The 27,406-nt window shown below is 43.6% G+C and overlaps 1 protein-coding gene across 3 annotated transcripts; it reads right to left on the bottom strand.

Moving 5' to 3' along the window:
- On the bottom strand, nt 1-27,406 carry CAPN9 (calpain 9). Of its 3 annotated transcripts, XM_055810541.1 has the most exons (20): nt 27,193-27,406; nt 22,579-22,648; nt 22,018-22,136; nt 21,264-21,397; nt 20,505-20,673; nt 18,892-18,975; nt 18,553-18,638; nt 16,658-16,735; nt 12,061-12,221; nt 11,201-11,358; nt 10,333-10,541; nt 9,705-9,741; nt 8,094-8,174; nt 7,515-7,572; nt 6,858-6,922; nt 4,453-4,521; nt 2,982-3,060; nt 2,196-2,312; nt 1,110-1,168; nt 1-320 (listed from the first exon to the last, which is right to left on the bottom strand). In XM_055810541.1, the coding sequence occupies exons 1-20, from the start codon at nt 27,403-27,405 to the stop codon at nt 294-296; spliced, it is 2,073 nt and encodes a 690-aa protein (XP_055666516.1). In that variant the 5' UTR covers nt 27,406; the 3' UTR covers nt 1-293. The 3 variants fall into 3 exon arrangements, with proteins under 3 accessions (XP_055666516.1, XP_055666517.1, XP_055666518.1); XM_055810542.1 differs by lacking the exon at nt 16,658-16,735; XM_055810543.1 differs by lacking the exons at nt 22,018-22,136; nt 22,579-22,648.

The following is a 27,406-nucleotide window of genomic DNA, read 5'->3' as shown; positions in this document are numbered from 1 at the left end:
GTGCTGTGCTGAAATTAAATACAATCCTATTTCATAAAAACCTGTGGTCACTCAGGGACATCAGTTTCAGTCTGCTTGAGAGGCATGTGTGCCTGATCCAAAACCAAAACAAAAGTGTGATCTGACTGTTGAACTCATCAACAAGGCTGGAGACCAGAAAGGACGGGCAGCATGTATATTTCTCTGCATGAAATCTCCTGGTAATGTTTGCATGCAAAGCGGACCTCAGCTGCTGGGGCAGAAGTCTCGGCAGCAATGTTGCAAGAAGCTCCCAGAATCCAAGGCAGACTTCTTCAGATGTTCATTGCCAGGTTGATAAACTAATACAGGAAGAAAGATCAAATTTACAATAAATTATTGCAGGCCTTTCTCCCTTCCTCTCCCTTTCTCCTAATGGAAGAGAGATGTTCAAAAGCAGTGCCTTCACTCTGAACCCCCCACTGCTTACTTGACTTTTGTGTCCTGCCTTAGGAGAGACCTGAGCCAGCATTTGCTTTTGTGCTTGGAGGGAAGGAGGCAGAGCTCTCCAAACACTAGATGCTGATAACAGCAGTGATTTTATCTGCATCCCAGCAGTCCACACAGGCTCCCACATACACTCTGCCAGGGAATTCATTCTGCCTTGCCCCAGGAAGCTTTGGGTTAGTGCAAAATGAGAGACAACCCACATATGCAACAAGGAGACAAAGAGAGCACAAGAAAATAAGAAGCCTGTGCTGAGCAGTGTGAGAAGCAGATGATGGACATACACAGGAGAGGCTGATTTGATCCCTGGGGGACAAATCAGGGACAGTGAATCGCTGCTGGTTCCCCTTTCCCCCATCAAGAGCAGGCACCTGAGGAAGGAAAAAACAGAGAATCTAGAAAGGGGGATGGGAAGTTGTCAATACACCAGAGGGCAAGGAAGGAAGGAAATAGCATGGAGGAGAGGCAATCAGTGCATGCACTGTAAAATCCCAGCCCTGCTGAATCCTGCAGGTGCCCCCTCCACTCTCACGGCCATAGATGTCACCTGAAGTGTCATGCAGAAATACTCCAGTTCTTACAAGCGGACAAAGCTCTAGAGAAGCCCCATCATTTTGTCAGTGTTTCTGAAGCTGTGCTCATACCTCGCCTATATTCAGGTTAATGAACTCCTTGTTTTTCACACTCAGTGCTTGGAATACTCCTGAAATGAAAAACAGGACACCAGTGCTATAAATACACCTCATTCATATTCATACATGAGCTCCCCATCCCACAGTGGGTGGCCGTGCCAAGGAGAGGGAGGGCCTGGTGCAAAGGCGGATCACTTGGATTGCTCGGTGGTGGTAGCTGCTCTGACAAAGCAAAGTCCTTGCAAGAGGCAATGTCTGGCTGACTTAAGGCTTTTCTGCAAGTCTCACTTCAGGACTCGGCTGGAAGAGGGTGCCCTGGGTGTGCTGAACAGTAGGATTCGGATGATACTCCAAAATGAAGCCAAGCAATTTGCCTTTCTTTATATATCTTGTTTAACTTTTCCCTCTCGGTAGTTTACTACTTCTGTTGTCACAGATCAAACCAGAAAGTGAAGAGAAGAACAAAACAAACCAAAAAATCAGCGAAGAAAGTTGCTTTTGCTTCTCATAGAGTTGCATTTGATTAGAATTTGGAGCCACACTAATGAACCCTTCAGCTTTTATCCAGCCATATTACTTATCTCTACTACTGCTGCTCTGGAACGAGAGTGAACCTGCGCACAAATGAACTGACACCTAGGGTGCCTTGAGCTATAGGGCACCATATCTTCAGCCAAAAGCAAAGTTATGTAAAATGTACAGGAGATAACTGTTCACGTGTATGCCAATTATCCCTTTGCATTAGGCACAAGCAATATTTGAACCTTGAACTTCTGTGATCCCAAATTAAGCTCATGGGTGAGCCACAAGAAACTAACATAACACGGACTTTGCCAGCATTCTTCACATGCCTTCTATGTTGCTGCAGAGTTTATGAAGCAGGCTCTTTTCACATGGGGAAATTTTCCATTAGCAGCAGAACATTTTTCACTTTACAGGAGAAAAGCCACCCTAAAAGCAAATGCTAAATGCAGCTCCTTTCTGTTAGCCATGTACACACTTGACCTCAGATATTGTGCAATATGCTCAACAGTAGCCGAAAGTGAAACATTTTTTTTTTTCAAAGGAGAAGAAATTCCAGAGGAAGAAGATACTCACGACTTGCATTCTCTAAGCGAATTAAGCAGTTCAGAAAATCATCAAATTCAATCTGGAGCTGTTCGTCAGAGTATCGGAGGACAACCAGTTGCAGCAGGTAGTTGTTGAGCTGGTATCCTTCCCAATGACACAGGCACAAAGGAAAAGTGAGCAACCTTGTAGGCCGGGGAAGAATCTGCAGACCTCTACCAACTAGTCTTGAAAACCAGTTAATGGGAGGATACTCTGTGGCACACACCCATCCAGAAAACAATCTGGCCACAAAGTTCTTTAAGCTTGCAATGAATAAAAAACTCTGAACAAGAAATTTTGCAGTCACTGCAGTGTCTAGCCCATGCACTTTTTGGTGTATGAGGGACCATTCTGTATCCTTGAAATTTGGAGGGATTTCTGCAAAACTGGGAGCTTTAATGAAAAGAATTTGTGATGAAATACAAATGCACTGACTGCTCTGTATAACAAACAGCTCGCTCACTGTTCCTCTGACCCTTGAGTAGAGACAGACTCCGAAGTGGTTTGTTTCAGGGTCTAAACCTGCACATGTGCAGCCCTGTTGTAACAGAGTTCAATAAAAATGTAAACATTCTCTGACTGCCCTGCAGTGCTGGGGATATCTGGGGCAAAATTGGTCCACTTAACGTCCTCTCTAGGTGCCCAAGTCCTCTCTGGGGTTTAGAACTCCCCTCTTTTCAGGGGTACCTGGCCTGCATAATTGGTTGCAGCCGCCTTCACCCACAGACGATCTGCCCAAAAGCTTTCCCAGATAAAATGCGATGCTTGTCTTACCTGCAGCTTTAAGAGCGCTGCGAAGCTCATAGGAGGACATGGAGCCAGATTTATCAAAGTCAAATTGAAGAAAGATATTCTGTTACGAAAGGAGCACATGGAAAGCTCAGTATTTGCATACAAAAGGGAGCGCAGATATGGCATAGAAAGGCAAGGGGTTTATCTCTGTGTAACGTAAGCATTTAAGAAAGCTGGCAAGACTTTAGTCTAGATACAGTCTGATTGTATAACTCGAGGAGCAAATCTGGGTCCCAATTCTCTTTGTCATATGAATAGGTTGTTGTGAAACTTAAACGTACTGCCAAACCCAAGCATTAAAAAATAATGAGTTGGTTTTCATAAAATGTTCCGTGATTTCTTAAAAAGTGATTTTATCTGGGAAGGATGTATTGTTCTTTGTCTTTTAGCTCTTAACTGACACGTTCTCTTAATCTCTTTTTCTGTTTATCTGTATAATTCTGAAGACTAGAGACAAATCGTTTAACAAGAAGTTAAGATTGTCACTTACTCATTTTCTTCTAGGTATAAAAGATCTAAACAGCAACATTCATGATACAACCAAAAGAACTGGTACAAATGGTTTGAATTTTGACCTAATTATTAAGTAATTATTAAACCGGAGTTAAATTCCATCATTTTAATGAGACAACAAACACAAGCCTCCCTTGGAATATGAGTGATTTAGAGCTGTCATCACATCCAGCTTCAAATTTTCCAGCAAATATACATGCAAAGCTTCCTACAGGATACAAGGATCTCTCAAGCCCCCCTTGTTAAAAAACAGTGTGTCCTTTGTTAAAAGCGATGTGACATTATTACCCAGAAAAAGTGTTTGCCATTTCTGGTGGACTAGACATGAAACAGAGAACTGTGTATTTTGAATGCTTGGAGAAAGCATCGATTCAGAAGAAACTATTAATGACCATGAGGAAACAATTATGATGTCTTTATTTGACTATTCAGTCTGTGGCCTGATTCTACAAGCTTACTTATTCTTACTGCCATGGAAATGTGTTTAAAATTAGAATCAACACTTTCCCAGGCTTCAGTACAGTGGACTCCTGAGAAATCAATAATGGAAATGCAATGACTTAGGAAATGATTGTTTCCTACTAGTCATGAATCATCAGTTTCTTCTTCCGTACAACAGCAGTAATGGAAACTCCTTTAAGTTTTATTTTGATTGGCTTGCTTATTAGTGCCCATTACATTTTTTATCCCAAACGTAGTTGATTTGCTTACAAAAATCTCTGTTATTTCCAGAAAACCATTATGGTTTAGCATCACGGAAAGCTAAGAATGTCTTTGACTATCCAAAACAAGCCCCCACACTTTTAAAACAGTTGTTTTGAGTTAGAACTCATGGCTTATAAACACTCCTGTCTCCATTTTTGTCTGCGCATACAGAGTAAACTATGCAGGAAATAGCTAATGAAATGGAGAAACAAATACAATGAATAATGTCACCTACTATCCATTTCTTCATTTTTTCCCAGAAAATTTTGAACTCATTAAATTCCAGTTTCCCGTTGCCACTAGTCTGGTAATCTGAATCAAGGAAAAGGATTTGTTATATGAGAGTCCAAATTCTGTCTGAATTACTCAGCACTGTTCCTTTAAGCAGAAAATGTGAAGTTGCCTGGAAAGCCTATGGTGCCACTGAAACCAATACTGGGATGGCTCATAAGGTGCAGTCATGGCTGTGGCTGTGCTACTTGGGGAACATTATGTGATATAAAAACACAGCTGAGCAATACAGGCTCCACAGGAGAAAGACAAATTGTTCTAAGGCAAGAAGAGCTTTGGTTGTAAATGGGATATAAATGATTCAGAGAATTAAATTACCTAATTCAAACAAATTGCTACTGTACTCGAAGGAGTTAGTCAACCAGTGTGCTATTCAGTATTTTTATCTAGAGACCATGCTTTGTTGCAATGGCTCTATCAAAAATTAATGGGAGTGGTGGGGTGGGGTTGGCAAAGTCTGGTCTTCATGGCCTGAAAAAAAGGTCTGTATAGCGGGTCTGAGAGGCAGCGACTAGATTTGCCTGGCCTGCCCTGAAGTGTGAGGGTCTTCATACCTGTTTTACTGAGTTACTGATGTCACCCAAGCACAGCTCACTTGCAGGACGGGGCACTTGCTCTGGAACGCTGAGCAAGGAATGGGCCCATTTGCCTTCACCTTTCCATCTCCCTTGCCAGGACAAAGCTTGTGCTCAGATGGACGCTAGCTCCGTCAGCATTCACAAAGGTCAAAACATGCCAAGTGGGGTCTAGCTAATGCCTGCCATTACTGAAGCACCTACACTGTTGGCATTTGGAGGGCACCCACAGATCCCATGCTGCAAAAAGTTTGTCTTTTTACCCAGCCAGATTCTTCTTCCTGGGGTCATGTAGAACTTTGCCCTCGCTCCATGCCACTGCATGGTGACTGTAGCCAGGGAATTCAGTGGCATGTGACACGGCAGGGACTCTGCCAGTGTTGACCTGGGTTTGCATTCATGTCATTTTGCTCCTCCATTGTGCTCCAAAGACCATGTCCAGAGTGAGATGGTTGTGTTTGCATTCCTTGTGCTTCCAAAGCAGAGGAAGAGATGTCTCCCCATTTATTCAAAACTATGCAGAGATTTGCTTGGAAGCATTGCAAATCATGGAGACTATTTAGTTATATCCTAAATAGTAAACCTAGGACTGCTGCCATGCTCCTGGGTCAAGTGCACACCCTGGCTCTGTCCCAATACCATGTAAGGATGAGACGAGAACATGGACCAGCTCCCTCCTGAAGCTTGGTATTTAAGGGAGGAAATTTAGGACTGGTCCTCTGTTTCTTATTGCATATGCATGGTGACTGATCTGCACTGAATTTTAATGCTATGGACATAGCTTTAACAGGGTACAGTTTTGTCTGGTTTGGTTTTCTGTTAGAAATGTTTGAGAGGATGTTACCTCTGTCATGGGCTGGAACAACAAAAGCAAAAGATAAGAGCTTCTAAGCTGAACAAGCAAGATGTAAACCAAATATTAGATACTTGCCTTGTTAGGACTGTATCTGTTATGTCTCACGTGTAACAAAATTGTCTATCAGGAAAGCACACCGTAAAAAATAGCTCTACCTGAGCAGAAGCCATGCTAAGCAAACTCAACAGGCACCAGAACATTGCAAAGGATGAATCTGGTGGAGGAGTACCCAGGGCTGTGATTCATCTCACCTAATGTCTGAGCAGCCATTTAGCATCCCTCACAGTTAGGTGCATCCAGGATGATAATTATACCACCCTTTTCACTATCTACAAAGGAAGTCTAGAAAGCCAGATTAGATGTAGACACCTACACCACAAATGCCTAAATTTGGACAGACAACTCTCGCCCACCTGTCTGCTTCCTGGAGTTCCAGGATCTAGCTGAAAGACCAGATTTTCCAGCTTTTAGTCTGCTTGTCAAAATAACCACAGCTTTGATATCAGTAATTTTCAACACTCTGCTGAACCTTAATTTCTGACCCTGTCTGGTGAATTTAACCCTCCAGACAACAGACCTTTCTTGCCCTATCTCTTCTAGACCTTTTTCAAATAAAGCACAGCTTGAAAAATGCACTGTTCTATACAGAAGTAATCTGAGAATTACTTTTAAAAGTGGTCAGCATTAAAGCATCTACCTTTAAGTCTGCAGCAGAAAAAGGTCTGTCTTGAAGCTCCTAACCCTAAATTTCTAGAATGAAAATCATGATACAACTTCCGTATAATCTTTTTCTTTGGGTAATGTTTTGGCACGACATTACCACATTCAACTCTGGTGGTTGCTATGACAGGTTCCAATGCTATGGACAATTACATTCACTATTCACTTAGCCTCACGAGCACGTATTTGAAAGGATACATCCATAAGAGAAATGATATTTCGGCATGAAATGAGACTTAAGTTCTTGAATTTGATGTTCTTTGCTGAAAAAAAGACAATAATAAGAAGTCATTGGGTAAATCTGCCTTTTATAAACTGAAAGTAGAAAACTGGTTTTCATAAGCAGAGATAGCTGGCTCTTATTCCTCGTAGGAGGACCTGTATGGTGGAAGATGAAGACAGCCCTTACTATAGAGAAGTCACAGTCCAGATTGTGGACTGAAGTATTTACTGAAAAGTAAATAAAAGAAGTATTTACTGAAGATCTGACAGGAAATACTGTCCTTGTTTTGTGTATGAGGAGATGAGGTTCAGAGGACACCAGGTTTCCCATTATACAAAGGGTCTGTAGCAGGGTGATGAACCACATTCAGGTCTTACAAGTCTCAGCCCAGCACCTGTCTTTCCACAGCAGAGCAGCAGTGCAATGGAGAGCTGGTCTCACTGAGCTGGCATGGGTCATGCTGGAGGCAGGGCAAGCTCGTGGTTAGATCATGGACGCTTTCCTGGATCTGCACTGGCTGGCTGGAGGACACCAGGCAGGAGTCATAACACAGCTTTTATTTTTCCACCTGTAAGCGAATTTAATGGCAGCTTTTATAAAGTTCTTTACCGCCCTTAACTTAGAGCACTTACTTTTTTGTAATACAGCATTCAGAACATATTTGAGTTCTTCCGCAGCTATCTCCATGTCCTAAAGTAAAAAAAAAAAAACAACCAAAAAAAAAACCCCGCAGCATCTGTTACTTGAATGCTTCTGTAATCAGACATAAGAAAAACCACAGAAAGCACAAACATCACCCATCTGTACTTTATTGCAACTCAGGAAAAGAGAACCATACAAAACCCCCAAAAAGGCTAAACACTAAAGGGCTGGCGAAATACAAAAGTGCTGCTGTGCGTAAGACTGTCTGAAGGAGAACTTAAACAGTAACCATTGATTCAAGGAAAAGTAAACTGCAGCTGGACACCGAACCAGGTAGGCTTCCCTAGAGCCTGAGCTCTAGCTTTGGTCCACCTGCTTGCTCACCGGGGACTGCCCTCTTCTGCATCTAGACACAAGGCGTGGTGACATCTGGTGCCCAAAGAACACACTACAACTACGCATTCTCCTCCCCAAACGCGTCATTTTCATTTCACCTGGCCCTGGGTGGGAGCAGAAGTGTGTCCCCTCTTTCTATACCTTGCTGTGGCCCACAAGGGTTTTTCACTCACCTTTCCTGAAATCTGCTCAAACAGTGCCTGGAACAGCTTTTCTTCTTCCGTTTCTTGTGGGCTTGGGCTTGGGTTTAGAGGCTGCAATATCAACACGTAAGTCATTGTAAGAATTGTAAAACATGACATTTCTCCTGCACATAGCCCCTGAGTGCATCAGGGGACTACAGTACCTCTTAAAATAAGGATACACATGCTCTCGAACACTGCTAGACCTGAGGCCTCCCAACCATCTAGCTGTCTGAGGGGAGCCTCACCTCCTCATTTCCTTCACCCATGGGATTGTGTAGTGTGCCATTGTCCTGGCTATGTCAAAACCAAGAGCACCCATCCTGGAAAACACCACTGCTCTCATCCCACCCCTGCACCACTCTGCTTCCCCAGGCCATGCACAACCACAGCTCTACAGAGCTCATTCTAGTGGCATCATCCAGGGACCTCTCTCCCTTCTTGAGAGCACCAGCCAGAGGTGGGTGCACATTGGCACATCACTCAGCGCCATCCTGAGCCTGGATGCACTTTTGGCTGGCTGCCAGCTCAGTGCCTCAGTGCCCTCACAAGGGTGTAGAGTCCAGGCTTCAGTCTACACTGATGAGCAGAGAGATGCAACGGTGTAGAGCCACTGCTATAGTTAGGATGACCATGTGAACAGAGAGCAGCTCTTGGGCCAAAAAAATGGGGGAAAAGAAGGCAACAGCACAGCACAGGAAGCAGAGAATTGAGCTTCGTTTTCTCTACCCACAGAAGAGCCAACATGGGTGCTATTTAGTGCACTGTCACCAAAGTGGCACTGGTGACACTGCTTGGCCACTCACACTTTTTTTTGGCCGTATATATGTTCCTCACTTCCTTCTGCACAAGTTTGGATGCAGTCCCTTGATGGTACTGGGACAGGGGAACAGATTTACCTTGCTACTGAACATGGCCCTGGGATCCCAGGAATGGAGATGCACTTGTTAGCTGGTCCTCGGAGGAGAGCTTTCGGTAAAGAGGGACACATGAGAACCTGGCTTAACTTGTTTCCATGGGAAGGCACACCACAATTAATGGCTTATTTGCAGGGATACACTTAAACAGGAGCTGACTCAGATTCAGCTGCAATTACTGCTCAGCAGGCAGACCAGGACATTCAGAAACAAAAAGAATTTAATCATTTCAGTAGGCACACATATGTATCAAGCATTCCTTCCTAAGCCCTGAGGATACTGCTAAGCAAAATAAGGATATTTGTATGCAAAACGAATGTAGGTCTGTGGACATTCTTTTGCCTCTTATTTTTTCATAATAAATAAAATTCTAAAAGGTATGAATGGCCGTGTGCCTCCCAGGTGCTAACGGCTGGGCTTTCAGCCCACCCATGGTGGCTGATAGCCACCTCTGGTGCTGGCTGATGCCGACTGCCTTGAAGCAAGTGCAGAAGCATAGCAATTATGATTTTGATACAGCTCTTTTACCATATTCAGCAGAACTGACTGCTTCAGTCACATACACAAAGCTGGCAATTGTGTAACATTCCTGTGAAATGAACGTGTTTTAGCCAAAGACAGTAAAAGCAGTGTGTGCTGGCTTCTGCTGAGCTATTTTCTTGCTATTTTAACTCTGTGGACTTACCTCAGGGAGATCAATGGCAACGTTTTCATCTAGATCCCTGGAGAAAACAAAACCTTATTCGGTATCTGAAGATATACAACATCTGCCTAGGGTGAAAGTTTGCTTATTACATTTTCCAGAGGTGAATGATAAAACTGCATTTTTTACTGAACAGTTTAAGTTTAGATAAAATTCATCAGACAATCAGATATTTGCACTGTTTAAATTTTGGTATAAGCCCTTAAAGCAGTCTTTAAGCAGGACTCAGGGAGGGCATAGCTGTGCATGCTGTCTGCTCAGGAATTAATTTCATTCTTTATTCATTGTGAACTCACTTTTTCCTCAATACCCTTTTTTAAGATAAATTTGTCATTTGGATAAACTTTGGGAGGAAACAAACACTGCCGCATTCACAGATTCCTGAACAGTACCAGGCAGCTAGCAACTTTTCCTTGTCAAGCTTCCACCAGATTCACCATGGCAAGCCCTGTTTCCTCAGGTTTAGCAAAAATGGGCAAATGCAAAAGCAAGCCATCAGGAGCTTTCCCTGCCAGGGCTCTGCTGTAGGGATGGGTGCCCAGCAGCCAAACTGTCCGCAGCAGCCACAGCCCCATGCATAGGTGAGTACCAGGGCTCACTGCTGACTTACTCGGTGATGGCCTTCTTCTCAGAGAAAATCCTCAGGCAGAAATCTGCCTCCTGGTGTGGCTCAAATGTGGTCGGAACAAGAATGTAATCTCCTGGCGGCAGCTTGAATCGGTTAGATACTTCCCTTAAGTTAATGTAGGTTTTGCTCCTGGCCTTGGAGGGGTGGTACCTGAAGAAGTCTTTGCCCAAGTGTCCGTCTCTGCCAGGGTTCTAAGAGTGGAAACAAAGGCAGCATTGCACTGTCTGGGGTGTGCTGGGGGCCATGCTTGCCCCTTTCCCAGTCACAGAGCCAAAGTCTGCCTGGCACAAACCTCTCCCCTGGCTGTGACCCTGACTCTGATCCCTTCACCCAGGTGCTCACAGCAACCTAGCTCCCACCTTATGGCAAGGACCTATTGCTGGTGGTCCTTTCCTGCCCATAAGGCAGTCTAAGAGGACGCTAGAACATTGTCTTGCTGCTTAAACATTCCTCACCATTATATATCACCGTCTCAGACAGGGTGTCACAGAGCAGTGACAACAGATTTGCCAATCCCAGCCTCGCTCAGGGTCAGGCACTCCTGTGTGTGATGCACCCCAAGAGGCTCATAAGGAGCAACACCCCCTCTCGGGGAGCCAGGCAATGGATGACAGAACCATGGGACTGAGGAGTCTGTCCTGATAACCCATGGCCCTGTAGGGACTCCTAAATCCTCCTCTGAGAGGGCTCCATGCTGACCACATCAAAATTCTCCATGGAGCTCAATGCAACTGAGATTATTTTAAGAGCAAGGGCTCTAAAACCACATGATGACTGACAGGGGTACAAACTCAGAGAAAGATGCTAATACTGATAGTGTGGCTACTGCACTGTAAAAGTAATAAAGTACCTCATAAATAGAGTAGCCAATGGTTAGCATTTCAGCACCAAGCTTCTTGAGTTTACGGCGATCCTTTTGCATCAGTGCTGCTATGAATGTGCAGTCATCTTGTCCATCGTCTTTCTCTGTCAAATGTAGCTTGATTTGTGGATTTGTCCAGAAAGTCTCTGCCAATGTAAAGAACACCAGAGAGTTTATTTCCTCAGAATAATAATACCACCACCACTACTAATAATAAAAAAAAAAAAAAAAGAAGACAAAAAGGACAATTGAGCTGAGGTTTTGCTCAAATTTAGTTTTTCCATTAGCTGTCATGCTTCTTTCCACTAAGCTGTGCAGAAAACAAGCCAAATCCCAAAGTCCTTCATGGAACTAGGTGTAGAAAAGATTTTAGGGCTGATACTTTATTAAGTTACCATGGTTTAAATAAAGTTGTCAGATGGGATTTTGTTAAAAGTACATAGCTACAATGATCTCATAGTGCTGGTGCCAGACCGGAGTAACACAGTTCAGATCCATGTCACTACTTCGGAGCCACATAAACATGCTGGCTGAACTGGATTTTTGTCTCATTTTACACTTACTGCTGCAGTTTCAGTGAGTTATTTGGAGCTAGTCCTGATCATGCAAATGTAAATGAGAGGCAAATCAGATCCAACAAACTTGAGAGCAAAGAAAGCAGCTTTTTTACCGCAAAGCCTCAAGTCGGACCATATGAACGTTTTTCCTTTTGGCTGGTTCCTGCTAGCTGAGACTCAGCTGGCCTGGCCTGCACCCACAATTCTGGCTATGGGGTAACAGGAGAGGTGGCTGAGGGTGGGTAAAGACTTCAGTGCCTGCTTCTCATTTTCAAAGCAGCGTGTCTTTACCTAGAAAATTTCTACATCCTCCTGCAGTGGATCCCCGGACCCAGCTCCCTTGGTGGATGGTCACCTCCCACTTGTGGGCAGTGCTGTCTTCCAGGGCATCCGGAGTCAGGTTGCAGATCTCAACTTTATCAAAATGCACTTTGAAGTCTTCAAATTTCATCCTGAGTGAAAAGACGTGGGAAGGAACAAGCAGTCATTCACTCCAGTGAAGGTTGTCCAGCAGAAGTCTTTACTCCCCAGAGTCCTAGGGCCAGATCACCAGCTCACGTGGGTCTGAATAGTTTCAGTGACCATGGACAAGTGCCAAAGCGTACCAGGGGAGAAGCTAGCTCTTGCTCACTGTGGTGTAAAACACAAGCAACCTTATTGTCTGGGTCTCCTTCTGATATCTTTTACACCTTTCTTTTTATACTATAACTGTTGATTTTATTCAATCTCGGTTGAGTATAAGATGGAAAGAAGCGACACTGGCACAAAGCCTATGGTGAAAAGAGTTACTTCACCAACACCATCCTGGCCTTAATGGCTGCATCTATATTGCTGAAGAGCCACCAAAGGATGGCAGACATCTGTGCAGGAGCTAAGTCTGCTTACAAATCAGCAGTGTGTTCCATGCCAGCCGCATGCCAGCAGTACAGGGGACATATGGTGATGGATTAGCCAAGCCATGGCATGGTTAACCTGTCCACACTGCAGTTAAAGTCCCATTTGGGCCTCTGCTAAGGTGCCTAGGCTCAAATTGCTCACCCTCCCCTCCTTCATGGGTGCCTGGAACCTCGTCCTAGCAAAAACATACACCAAACACAAGAGCTAAAAATTGTGTTCCAACTTGAGTGGTGGCTCCAACCTGCCCTTGAAGGTGGTATAGAAACTTCGGCCTGCTACTGTGTCACATAGATTGCGCTATATATATTTTATATCCAAGGTGGATACATATACATGGCCATGGGAAGGAGGAAGCAAATGCCACAATATGGGTGGTTTTGAGCTGCTAGGCTGGGCTGGTTGAAATTAGCTTGCTCAGCGTGCCAAGAAGCAGATAAGCAATGTGATTTTGTCCAGCAAGTAAAAGGGCAAAGAGATACCAACAGCCCTGCTAGCCAAGGAGCCTGGTGTTCAGGACTGAGCAAACAGCCAAGCGAAGGGACAGTCACAGCCAGGCACCACTGGGCATGGTGTGCAGCCTTGGGCAAAAGAAACAGAGCAGGGAAGCTCTCTAAGAGAAAGCAGCTTGCAAGGTGGGCGCTGCAAGGACGGGAGGCCCGTATGCTCTAAGACTGAGGGTAGCCTTCATAGGCAGAACTTCCCTCTGTAAAAGAGTAGAGGTATTAGACCTTCCTGAGGGCGATCTAGCACCCAGGTGTGTCCTCTGCTCTCAATCACTATCTGTAAGAGCCCCTCTCTCTCCACGGACCATAGAAAAAATGTACAGAAATGGATCTCCTCCCTAACACTAACTTCTATAACTATCCTTTTCCTCCAGTGTCTGATGCTTAGCAACAAAATGGAGTAGCAGGAGAGCAAAATCTCTCCAAGACCACACATTTATCTGTGGCAGTGGCAGCAGATAGGACCCAGCTAGTCCTCAGGGTAGTTAACTAAACACAGCTAGCTCCATTTTTCTGCTGCATAAATAATAGATGTCTGTGGTGGTCTTAATTTACACTTGCTATGAGCCATTTTACAACTTGTTCTCAGTGTGGGAAGAAACAGCAGGGTTTGATTTCCTGAGCCCTATCCTCTTTCTTGTTGGCTATTCCCACATGCTGCTAACCCTAGGCACGGCTGATTCTCACTTTGATGCTCAGTACACTAGAGCAGGTGCAGCACAGCAAAATCTATCTCCAAGTGGCTTGGTTTCCTGGCCACACTATGCAATTTTGGGCTCTTTGGAAACATACTGCCAAGCTGATGAAGGAGTTGCACTTTATAGATCAGATTTGGCTCCTAAGAGGTAAAACACCTGGTCTGACTTCCCTAGGACTGTACTGGATTTGTACTGGTGAAGGGAAGAGAAGACTGTGACCCTCTGATTTTGGGAGGGAAGGGACTAGAGTGAGTGAGAAGCTGGTTTCTTAGCCAATAGCAGCATGACTTCTTCACATTGAGTAGAAGCATCTGGACCAGACTGAACGACTAATATGTAGCCAACATATCTTTGGTGTAATTAATGAGGTCAACCAGCCTTCAGCATATCGTCATGAAGATTTTCTTCAGTTCTCAGAAATTCAAAGAGCAAAAGGGACAAAAGGTCTTATTAGATGACGTTTCTGACCTTGGCTGCCTTATCCCATGTTGTCCTCTACAGTTGTGTTGCCTTTTTGCATTGACTGAAGACACTCTGATGTTATGACACCTGTTTTGCTTTAAATGTTTCATAGTTTTTGATCTGATTTCCCTTGCTGATGAAGTCTAACACAATACACGAGAACAAACAGGTATATGTCTACTTTCTTCTCTTTCGTTTAACAGAAATGAGCCTGTGTAGGAGAAATGACCATTGCTTTGTGTGCAGTCAGCACATGGAATGAGCTGGGTCCAACACCTGCAGCACAGTTAAAGAAGTTGTTCATGAGTGCATAGTAGGTTTCTTAGGCTGTCTTTCAGCTTCCAGACAGCCCAAAGGGCTCGGTGACTGTAAAACTGAAGTCTACTTCAGTAAAAACTGGTTGTGTTCAACAAGGAGAGGAGCCCCATTGGACCTTATGTTATTTGCTAATCCCAAAGATAATAATGCATGTCATTGAGATCATGTTTTGAACCCTTGAAGACCTAATTACTTTGCTGCTCACTATTTCTAGCAGCAGAATTCAAAGCACCTCATAAAGATTACCCAAGCTTTCCAGGGAGGCAAGCCAAGTGCTGAATAGACCAGCCGAAGGTCCTCAGCTGCAGAAGCAGGAATATACCTCATTTGCCATCTCCTCAGCTAAATTGCATCAGCAAGAACCACAGTAGGAGCAAACTGAAAGCTGGAGAGAAGCAGCTGTGTTCATCTTTTTCCTCATCTGACCTTTTTAATGTCTTTAGGGATACATCACATTATTGCACATGTAAAGTCTGTATGTGAAGCCTGATGGGGAAACCATCAAGGTGTGGCTTACAAGGGGGCAAAGAGGCAAACACTCCTTAGAGAAATACACAGAAGTCAAAAGGTGTTAGGAAAAATAAGTCTGATGGACTGGGTGGAGGGTTTAGCTGGTATCAAACTTGCCTGGCTGGTTTTGGAAGCATTTCTTTCCTTATGCATATGATTTTTGTCCACTTAACCCCTTCAGCAGAAATTTCAGTCCCAATGGCTTTTGTTTCTGCTCTGAATGGCTGAGATGCTGGATGAGGAAAGCCAACATTTGTCTGGATATTCCCAACTTCATTAATTTTTATTGGCCTTCCAAGGACTTACTTGTCAGCTCAGCTCTGTTGGACAGATGACTTTTTAATCAATTTCACTGCTCCTTTGATGCCTAGTTGCACACTTGTACCTCCATTACACAGTCAGGATTTAAGTCATGCCCTGGTATTGAGAGACTTAATGGAGTTACTTGGGTTTCAGGTAAAGTCTTTGCCTCCTTTTCATTCACCCCACAAGCTCCAGCTGTAGCCAGGTCAAAACCAGACAAAACCAAAAAACAAACAAACAAACAAACCAACCAAAAAACCAAACCAAAAAAGCTTTTTGGAAAAACTGGAAATGCCCTACTGCATTTGCAATGTCAGTAGGAAAATAACTCAAAATATCCTATGTAAAAATACTTAAGAAATAGATCAGCTATTGGATATACTTCCCTCCAAAGTTATCAAAGTTTAGGGTAAATCATTTTATGGAGCAATGTGCTGCATTGTCTATCTCAAATCACATTTCAGGCCTAAAGCTGAACTTTGGTTTAACTTCTGGGAAAAATCTAGAATAGCTCCACTGCATAAGTCTCTAGATTTACCTCTGTGTAAAAGAGATGAGCATCTGGCCCTAGAAAATGTGACTAGACACATTGTCAGTAGTGCACAGCACCATTGATACGGGGGGGAATCATGTGCAAGTCAGCCATCTGCTCTGTCTGAGATTGTGAATTTGGCATGAAGAACACTTCACACTTCTAAAGCAATTTCCACCACATTTTCTTTTTCCCATTTAATTTCATTTTTTCTTGAAATTTTCCATCATTTCACACAGATCCTGGTGTTCTTTTACTTTCCATAACAAGTACCACTGCTTCTCGGGATGTCCTTCCCTTCCATTGTATGCCTAGCATCAACCTTGAAGGCATTTCATAGGTGATACAGAAGATACATCACTCCCTTCTGTAGAGCCTCCCTTGGTTCATGGCAAGGATTTAAAGGGTGTTACCTTCATGGCAGACACACAGTATTTGAAATATGTTAATTCCATTAACTAAGCTGACTTTTAAAATACCTTTTGTTATTAAAATAGACATGGGCACAAATGAAACACATAGAAAACCAAATGAGCGTTCTACCTGATCTCTCCTGAGCAGAAACAGAGCATTTCCTCACACAGACTTCTTCCTTATTGCTCGTTTTGGCCACCTGCACCTTGATTTCTGACTAAAGCCACACACTTTAAAAACCTGTGGCTTACCAGAACTCTCCATCATCCAGTGCTGTCTGAGATAGGCGTCTCTGCTCTGACAGGCTGACTGAATGCCACTCTGGAGAGCTGCAAGAAAACAAAACCAGGTTTTACTACAGGTATGTGGTGATTAATTTTCTCTGGCTCAGAATGACTGGCTGGGCACAGCAACAGGCTGTTCTCCTTCCAGTTGTGGTTTATTTGAGTGGCTCACACAAACACAGATGTGTTTAAGAGGTTTTGTGAATCCTGCTATCACTCATGGTCACAGACACCCAACTAACGTAGCTGGAAGCAGGACCAGGCCAAAGATCCCAAAGCTGCTCTGTAGTCCTGTGTGAGTTATTGCCTGCGTTCGGAGCTGGGACTGTTGTCAGTTGTTGGGACTGGGCATAATAGGGTTATTGGTAAACCTCAAGATTTTGGTAGGTCACATCCCTCCTTAAATCTGTTCTCCATCTGTAGCACCATCTCCCTTTTTATGTTTGTCAGTAATTTATGGCCAGATGTTCCTTCAAAATCGAGTCAATGGGAACCAAATAGACTCTTTCCCCTGTACAGAGAGATTTACTGGAGTAACTGGGGTTCCAGGTAAAGTCTTTGCCTCCTGTCATTAACCCCTACAACTCCAGAGGTAGCAGATCAAAACCAAACAAAAGTCTGATACAGCTTTTTGGAACAGCTAGAAATGCCCTACTGTATTTCCAATTTGACATAAACTGGGAGTAGCAGGCACCTTGTGTTGAGCTTTGTAATTACAGGAACCATTGTGAAACGGCAACAGATTCCTGTGTTGACCTGTGAGCCCCTCTGCATCTTGAGTTCCAGGAAACCTCCCAGGTGCAGAATCGGAGCTCTGCTTTGCAGCGACAGCCTTCCCAATGAACAGCACAAATTGACACATGCCTGTCCTGATCTCAACCTCTCAATTTTTTTTTAGATTTAATCACTCATTATATATGCCAATTATCCCTATTTTCTTTTTCAAGATAACAAAAGATTATAGCTGATGTGGAAATATTTCATTTATTCCTGAGTCATGTTAAGGATGGGGACTCATAGCAGTCCTACAGATGGCTGTGTCTCAACAGTTTTAAAGGGACAGGCCGGTTACAGCTCCTCTCTTCTACATCTGTGTGAATTAAAAAAAACCCTAACTTAGTAGAAGAAAGTGAAACAAAAATGAAGCCCTGAATATCTGCAAAAATATATTGAGAAGTGTAGGGGGAGGGGGGGAAGGGAATGCAGTGTTGTTTTTTACTATGTAATTTCTTTTTCTTTTGTATTATTTGTTCTTTGTTTACCTTCAGTAGTAAAACCAGACTGGTTTTCAGACCAACCCTGTTGTGGTTTTGGGTCCTTCCACAACTTTAGTGGGTACCACATGAAGAGGGTCTCATTTAATGTTCATATATAACCTGTAAGGTTTCTGCCTATTCCTGACATGTTTAGTAACCCAGAACAATAAATGCAACTAGAGGCTCATAAACTACTTACAGGGGGTAATACAATATCAGTTTCCAGCTTATCTGCAGTAGGTGTAGTATGAATGTTGTTACAAGCACTACAGCAACAGGCTTGCAAAAAAATAAACAAATAATCATCCCAAATGTCTAATTTCTCCTAAAAACTTATCTAAACTTGTCTAAAACTTATCCCATTTATATTAATGCAAAATTTCTGCTACTGCCAGATTTTGGGGGCTAAATTTGCAATGTCCCCATAGTTGAGCAGCTTTGAAAATACCGAGAGTGCCATGTTAGTATGGTAGTAATACTGCTAGATATGTGCAAACCCTTGATTTAATTTTCTGTGAAATAGCTGGGGCTACAGAAAGCTAGCTGTGCAGCAGCAGCTGGGATTTGGCCTTCACAAGGCCAGTGTGTATGGGACAGCACACGCACTTGTCACTCCAAGGGCCATTCCACTCCACATTTCCCCAGGGGTTCCTTATCCTTATGAGCTGCACTTGCCGGCCCCGATAGCTCACCTGGGGAAAAACAAAATAAAGAAAATACCAAATGTCAATAGCTAGGGAGCAGGACTTCTCAGTCTGCAGAGGCTGGACCAGCTAGTGTTAACAGCTGGGCAAAAGGTGCAGACTGCTACAGGAGATGTGGGAGGGAAGGATGGATGGGAATTTGGATAATTCCAGTAGATTAACACCCCATGTCACCTGAGGGTGGGGGGCACTCCCTTATCTTTTCCCCAGGTCTCTCCTTGCCCCACACTGCTGAACATACCTCACTGATGCCAGTCACAGAGTAAGCGTGGCCCTTTATAAGGCCAAAGGGGGTTTTGGCTTCTGACTCTGCAGCACTGCTGGTCTGAAAATGGGAAAAAAAGTGTGAATCTGAGTGAGACAGCAAGTGGTGCCACCTGGTCCCTTCCAAGCATCAGGTGGGAGGTCAGTGGCTAACCAGTACTATGAAAAGGGAACTTGTCTGTCTGCTCAATACAGTGATGGGGCAATGTGATGTCCTTTGAGGACAGAACAGGATTTATTATTTTTTTTTTAAACATTGTCCACTTAGAGGGAAAATAATATAGTTTCAGACTGAAATACAACATCACAGGGGCAGAGAAGGTATCAACTTCATCTACGTTTCTGGGATCTCAGTCTTAACTCCCATGCAAATGTAGTTCATGTCAGCTAAGAAGTGGGAAAAGGTGCTCTCAGACTGAGATCAAGTGTTGATATGGTCTCGTTTCTTTTAAGAAGACACTGATGGAGCAATGATGGCAGTAAGGGGTCCCATCAGCCAGCTGAGTATCATACTCCCTCTATAGTTCAAGAAATATTTAATTAGTTTTTGCAAGCAGCAGAAGCTCATCAGGAGAGAAAGGGAAACTCAAATCAGGAAACAAAAACACTGAACCCCAAAGCTGAGGGCACAGTCTTGAGTAAAAGAGTTCATGGAAAAGCTTTGCTTTCAGACAAGCAAGCAATTGGTTTGAGACGAGAGGTCTCCCTCAGCCTGGCCAAATGTTCGATGATGGGGGTCTTGAGCAGACCCCAGCTTGGGCACTTCCTTTGCCTTTGTTACAAGTGCCTGAAAGGGAAATTAAACATTTTGTGCTTGGTGGGAGTTTTCATTTGCTCTGAAGCCTTTTTCTGCAGCTGCTCATTCTGGTGGAGAAACCTGGCACGCTTTTGATTCTGAACTGCCTTTCCCGCTGAGCACAGTCACCAAGGAACAGCAGCAGGGCTTTCGCTCTTGCTGTTGAGCAGCTCAGGTGTTTTTCACCAGAAAGCCAAAGATGGCTCCTTTTACCCTGGGTCAGACACACTGGCAGAGCAGTTTAAGTAACCTATGCAGGTGCTCCCCACCAGCAACATTTTGTCTGGGAAAGCTGAAGGTTTTAGTCTCTGGAGGGATAAACCTGACATACCTTAATCCCTAGCCCCTGTCTACAAATAAATGTGTTGATCCTGAAAACTGTCTTGAGTCCCCCAAGTCCCCACAGGTATTGTTACAGAATTCAGGGCTGAAAAACAACAATTTTATAGTCTCTGGAACCAGTAAGTCCTGAAGAAGCTATGGCCATTTTTAATGCTAAGTGACCAAATAAGTCAGGAAATACAGCTCACTCACTGAGTGCTCATACTCATATCATCATTGCCTTAAATACAATGGCTGTCAACTGCTGAAAAGTGATGAATATTTTTCTTTTTAAGAACGGTATGAAGGACTACGTTAATATTACGTATTTATCAGTTCATAGCTATTATTTGCAGAGTTAAGAGCATATCCATTTACTCGTTATTAATTTAATCAGTCTTTAAAAGCAGCTTTTTTAAAATGCAGAAACCACAAAACTAAACTGAGAAATCCAGACCCCAGTTCTTACTTACGTCAATAGAGCAGCCCACCATTGAGCACCTTTTCAGAGCTTTCTCTAGGATTTCATAGAAGTTGTCAGGAGCCTTTTTGACCTCGTACATTTCTCCTACACCCCCAGTGAAATCTTCCATGGCTTCTATTGTACTGCCTCCTTTCAGAGCCTCGTAGCTGCCGTTCAGCCTGGAAAAGACATGCTGATGTGAGATGTGCTTTCAAAACTTTGAAGGCACCCATGCTTGAGAGCTTTCTCACATGGGTGTAAAATTGCAGCAACGGCACTGAAATCAAAAGAAGTACCCCAGAATGTACCCAGGATATATGGGAGGACCATTGGGATTACTCTGCTTTCCTTGTTAACTGAATTTTTAATTCATTCATTTCTCCATATCCTTAAAGCCTGAGGCTTTTTTTTCTTTAGTGCCAGTTGTCAGGCTGGCAAGGACCGAGTATCACTGTCAGTGATTTGCTACCTGCCAAATAATTAAAAAATGATTTAAAAATACAGTTAGCCAAAACTATCAATTGAAGTCTCAACAGAAAAATGGCAGGATTCAGGCTTTGATCCAACTCTGTTGCTATTAGCTGGGCTTGTATCTAATGATGTGCTGGAAGTCGGACCAGAGATAGATGTAACATCTTTAGATTAGGGCAGCAGCAAATGCAAAAAAACCCCACCACCACCAAGAAAAAATACTGGATAACAGCCGTTCACTCGAGTTGTGAATACTGTATGTACAAATAGCAAATTATGTATGCGCAGTGTGACTTACTTGGCATAGGCTTTCTCTAGTAAGGCACTCCAAAATTCGTTGCGTTCAGCTGAGTGCAGGAAAACCAACCGGCCTTTGAAGGTGGGTAATCGGTCATCGATCACGACATCCAGCCACTCGTTGTGCTGCCAAAACTATTTAGAAAGGATGGGGCGTGAATTTGCTGACAGCATGTCATTTCCTAGGCATAAGACTCTGGTGTCCCAGCACTTCTAATCCTAAATTAGTGACAATCATAGGCCAGATTAGAAGTCATATGTAAATCATCTGTTCCCACTATACAATGCTAGGCTGCTCCGAAGGAAGGGAAGAAGAAAAAGTCTTTTCTTATCTTAAGAAAGACTAAGGCTTAAAGTGTAGAGCTGTACTGTAGCTCCTTGTCTGGATAACATCTCTCATATATCCACACAAGCAGTCACCACATGATTCAAGACACCTTTAAGATACACACATTCAGATCCTAGTCCGACTCCTTTAAGGCTTTATATCCTAAGTGAGGCTTGTGTGCCCAGGAAAATTAGAAATTAGTTATAAATCCATATATCTCTTCACAGAGCAGAAGTGGCTATGTGCATGCCTGTGGAAGGCTGACATAACCCTCTAGGTTGCTTCTCAAAACAGAAACAACAGTGTAAACTCGGTAATCCCTGTTTTTCCAATGTCTCCTCTGCAAGGACTGGCAACCCCACTGAAAAATAGTCCGTGACATGTAATGACAGAAATATGCTCATGTTGTTCCAGAAGTTTATCTTACCTGGAAGTGAAATATTCCGGCATAATCTGGCCCAAAATCTTGATCCAGTGGCACCACTCTTGCTAGTGTTTTTTCATTCAGCGTGAGAGAAGCTATGGCTGCCAATAGCCAGCAGTCACCTGTGAATTGAGAAGGGGGAAAAATCCCTCATTTTCTTTTCTTCAGGAGGAGAAGGTGGTGGTGTAGGGGGCAGAGGAGTTGTTATGGCAGTTAGCTGCCACCCGTTTTGAAATCCAAGGCAGCTCCTGTGCCCCCAGGAAGCATGTCCCTTTCCTGGCCAGAGCAGACTGTGCTGCAGTTTGGAGGTACTGGTAGACAAAAGGCTCCCTTGGGCTCACAGTACCTTCAAGTGGAGATCCTTCCCTGATCTTGAATCCCACGGCACCAGGATGGTCCCTGGCACAGGTGGGAGGATGCTACCAAAGAAGTGAGGGCTGGCGGTACATCCAGCTTCACTGCTCCCACCAGTTCAGGAGGGGCAACATCCCCTCGTATGAGGATATTCCTGCTGCTCCTCACAGGGTATGGGCATTAATGCATCCACCCGGGGGAATCACTCACCAAGATCCCCTTGGCAAATGTCAGTTCTTGTGGCTCCTCCAAGGATAAACTTGGGGTCTTTGACAATGTCCTGTGAGAGTAGGAGACATGCAGAAACGGTTTAGAATGTGCCAGAAAAATACCACCATCACTCTGAGCCCAGACTTGCAGCACAGTGTGTGCTACATTAGCTATATTATCCTGCAACAGTGTAGCCACCACAAAAACACTAGGTGGGGAATCCTTGCTAATTAGTTACGGTTGTAGAGCAATTATAAAATCAACTCTACTCATTTTTTTTTAATTAGTTAGCTGTTAATGAAAGGCTGGCATTCTTTATTCATCTGTAGGCAATTGTTAAAATATCATGGCACAACCTGGTCCAAAATCTCAATGTTAGATTACAACCCTGGTTAATTCTTTTTTATTATTTTTGTTTGTTTGTTTTCCTGAAATTATTAGAAAAACTAAAATTGGCAATTTACCTTTAAATGCATTATTAAGCCTTTTATTTACCTGTACCATAATACTTGCAGCATATCATGTCTGACAATCATAGGACCATTTCCTCCTCAAATAAGCAAACAACAAAGGTAGACTCCAGCCTTGTTTGTTTTACAGTTAATTTCTAAGAGGAGGTAACAGTACCCACCCTTGTGTTCTCAGAGGCTGGAGGGACTGGTGCTCGTGGTGGCATTAAAACAATCCTCAAGCATCCATTTGCATGTTTTAGTTCAATTACTAACACCACAGCTGGATAGAAAAATTACAGTGGTAAGCCAATAAATGTGGCAGGAATTCCTCTCTCTTTTCTCCCCTTTCCTGTGAACTGTAGATTGAATTTAACTGTTTGAACTGAATAGAAAAAGGAGGAGGGTATCTAACATATCACTAGAGGTATACGCCTGTAGTTGATCAGCCTGACCTGGTAGTTAGTGCAGGTCCTATGGCATGAAGCAGACCCTTCTGCCTAAGCAGTAGAAACTTGGAAAAAAATTAAAAAAACCCCAAACCTAAAGTGGGGTGGAGAGGGAAATAGAATAACACATTTAGTCATTTAACCCCTGCGTCTGCTTAGAAGGAAACGGAGTTGCTTTTGGTTCATATCACCGCATTTTGTGAGGCCATCAGGGAAGGATATTGATAGTGGTGGCCGGCTTCTTGCACTTACTGCTGAAGCATCTGCTGCTGGCCACTGCTGGAGCCAGGACACTCTCTGTAAAGAACCAGCTCTGCTCCTGCAAAGCTCACCCTGCAGAGGCAATAATCAGGAGGAAGCTGGTTTGCCTATTTTTTGTTTGCCTTTGCTGGGGAGGAGGCAGTGGCCACGTTGTGCCTTAGCCACAGGTGCCCTGGGGAGGAGGTACTGCAGCACTGTGTGCCCCTGGTTCGTGGAGCAAAGGGAAATCAAACAGCAGCTCCTCCTGCTTGTTAAATACACTCAGTCTTGTAGGGACTGGACGTGAACAATAAAAAACACAGATCATTGCCTTTAGACATTAATATAACAACAGCTGATAAAGTAGCTGATCTTTAATAATATGCCTTTTTTTAGCACCATTGCTCCTGGGAAACAGAATTCTTGTGGCAAGGACTGTATTTAGCTGTTTCCAAGAAACTCTGTGTGTTAGCAAGGGACAAGATAAAAAAACCTTTCCACTGATGTGGGCCTGAACATTAGATTCATGGCTCATTGCTTATTGCACAGCTCTACAACTGACATATGGAAAAACATCTTCAATCTCCTATGTGTAAAGAAAACAAATAATAATTTTAGAAAAATCAATGAAAAGGATTGAAAGGATTTTGAGTGGACCTGTGCCATATTCCCTGCTACACGTAAGAAAACTGTTCTGCAGTTTTTAAGTGGATGTTAGAAAAATATTAATTTTAAAGGAATTTTCAGACTGGATGGTATGATAATGTGTATCAGGGCTTTCATCATATTAAAAGACAAACCCCAGAGGTGGATCTTGCATACACACACAGCATTCAGTAATTCAAGGATTTGCCTGCACAAGGATATTACTTAGAATTAAGGATGCGCAGCCCTCAGAGAGATGATTCTCCTGATGCTACATCAAAGCTGTGTTTCTTTAGTCTCAAAAGAAAACAAATTGCTTCCCCTGTGCCTCTCATATTGGTAGAGGGGGTACGTGGAGACCTAAGGCAGGCTGAGGCTGTTCAGATGGCCTCATTCCTGTGATTACATTTCTCTGTCTGGTTCCAGCATACAGTACCTGTCATACCAGTTGCCAGTGGTTGTCCATATTAAGAGAATTTCCTTCTTACCTCCTTCTGTAGACCATAGACTCATTTGGCATTGGTAAAACACATTTGTCTTTCCTCTTTTTTCTTTTTTTCTTTCATTCTTCAACTTATATGTCTAACTTTCCCAGATATTGAGTTGTTAAATTTATCCCAGGAGCTGAATTTAGATATAAATTAAGAAGGGAAGGCAAAAGGGGAAATACAATGACAAAAGGGTCTTCAGATTATTCTAAAATTTTAATAAGGTACAGTTCCAAAGGTTTAATTTGTAATGAAAGGAATGGCTAGACAAAATCACTAAATATCTTTTTTGAATCTTAGAGCACTTAAGATTTATGTAGGAAGAGCTACTCATCTGGTGTGGATCCACGTAGCTCACGTTGCAGTGGGAAATTTACAGGTTAGGGCTAGCTGAGGGTCTCATTCACACTGCATGCAAACGTGTATACATTGCAGGTATATGCATGTCAAAATAACGAGAAAGCCTTCTCTGCTCTCATGAATAAAGGTAAAACTCTAACAGAGTGTAAATCTGAAGACTAATATTATTTGGCCCTGCATGTATTGTGCTACACTACATCCAAGCTATTGTAAAATAGAGACAGTAAAAGCCAGTCACCGTGAAAAGCGCTTTGAACACAGGTACCCTACACAGAGGCTGTGCTCTTGGGCTCGCCCTCTCTGGCACCACGACTTTGCCAGCTGAGCCACAGCAGCTAACCTGGCACACACTCCAGGCCTGTATCCCACTTGCAAAGTAAAATGTTCACTTGAAATGGTGTTACAGTGCCTCTGTTTTGCTGCTGTTCCTGATGGGTGACAGAGATGAAACTGATTTAGCTTAAGTGCTGAGGAGCCAGAGAAAAGCATAACTAAACCCCTGTCCTTACACACCCTCTCAGCCTCCCCTGAGCTTTATTTCTCATTCTGCAGCTCACAATAGTTCACCTTCTTGCATGGTGGGAACTGGAGTGTAAAGAAAAGCAGATACTATTTCAGGTAACTTACTCATCCTGGAAATGCTTCCAGTTCAGTGTACAAAGTTCCTGAAGAAGACTGTGACAACTATGACAGACAGAACTGCTCTCCGCTGTCCCTGGGTACCACACACAAGCTCTCAGCTGCTCCTGGTCACATTTTGCAGTGAAGTTTAACTATTGTGAAGCCCCAAATGGAAAACAAGACAGACTAGCACCTAACGGCTGCCAAAGGAAAACCATTCTTTCTGATTTAGTGTCACAGGCACTTGCATTTTTCATGCCCCGCCACACCAAAAGCATCTCAGCCCCAGAGCTCCATGCTGTGCTGGGGGGCAGCCCCACAGCCCACCCGGCTTTTGGGGCACAGGTAGGCAAGGCAGGCAACGCTGCCTATGGGGGCTGCACATACCACGTGTAGGGATCTCTTATTTTTTCATAGCTGAAACTTGTCCAAGAGTAGTAGATTTAATTCTGCTCTGTAGTGGCACTATGTTAATTATCAGACGCTGAGGCATTTGAATGCCTATCAATGTGGATTAAGTTAAGCCAAAAGCTTATTTTGTTCTTTTTCTTCCTTGGTATCAGTGTCACCAAAGGAAAGTGCTCTACTAAGGGAGAAGCTTTCAGACTATGAAGAAAAAGAGAATAAACATCAGTCACTGGCAAAGAAATAAATGTAGACACAAGTTTTCTTTGGCTAGTAGTTACAGAGTTAAGTGAGGAGAAGGAACCTGGAGCGATGTTGGGTTTGTGATCTGAGAGCATGTGACTAGTGAAGCTTCAGGCTCTTGCTGTGTTATTAATGATTGTTATGCAAGATGCATTAAGAGATACTCATCAAGCCCTTGGCTACTGCTGAATAGCTCAATAACCATGGCATGTATTTGTAATCTCTCAGTGTTTCACCATGGAAGCAAGCAAGTATAAGAGTCTCAGACTCTAGAAGTTAAAAGGTTTGATTTTTTTTAAGTTTAACCTTAATTATTAATTTTGTACATTCAACAACACTTGACTCTTACATAGCTAGAACATCATTGTAATGCATTTGATCCTTAATTCCTCGCATGTGCTCTTACTTTCATCTTAGCGTTGCTTTTGTTTGGCAATAACATAACAGAGAAGGCTGATTACAGGTTGTTTATGCATGTACATAAATACATATGCATGAAGTGTGCCTATACAACAAGCTACATCCGAAAAATGGGGTGAAGCCTTCCAACCCTTTTTGTCCCACAGCTTGAGCTCTTTGTGGGTGATGGGAAGGGTCTCCTCCTGCGCTTGGTCTCTGTCTCCATGAACACGCCATGCGTTTGATGTGATCCCAAAGCGCAGCGGTGTCTGGCTTTTGGTAGGATGGAAGGAGAGAATGCAGCGGCATACTCACCCCGGGCCTTTTCCAGATGAAGGGGACAGGTGTCCTTTCGCTGAAGAAGAGAGAGGAGTTGCAGGCGGGGAAGTCGGGGTCCTCAAAGAGGACGCCCCTGTGCAGGCACTCCTGCTTCAGCTCCTCGTAGGTCTTCCCCGAGCTGTGGGTGGTGCGTGCAGCCCCGGGCAGTGCCGGTGGCCTTGGCTTCGAGTCCTGGTACACGTAGGGCATG

Source organism: Falco peregrinus, chromosome 7, assembly GCF_023634155.1.
Source record: "Falco peregrinus isolate bFalPer1 chromosome 7, bFalPer1.pri, whole genome shotgun sequence".
In the NCBI taxonomy this organism is placed as follows: domain Eukaryota; kingdom Metazoa; phylum Chordata; class Aves; order Falconiformes; family Falconidae; genus Falco; species Falco peregrinus.
This window is presented reverse-complemented; position numbering and strand designations above follow the sequence as displayed.

Coding starts and splice junctions, on each gene's coding strand:
- CAPN9 (XM_055810541.1), bottom strand. CDS start 27,405: ATGCCCTACGTGTACCAGGACTCGAAGCCAAGGCCACCGGCACTGCCC. Junction 21,398..22,017: donor CCGGAATATTTCACTTCCAG/GTAAGATAAACT, acceptor CTTTCTAAATAG/TTTTGGCAGCACAACGAGTG. Junction 10,542..11,200: donor TTGGCTACTCTATTTATGAG/GTACTTTATTAC, acceptor TTCCACTCTTAG/AACCCTGGCAGAGACGGACA.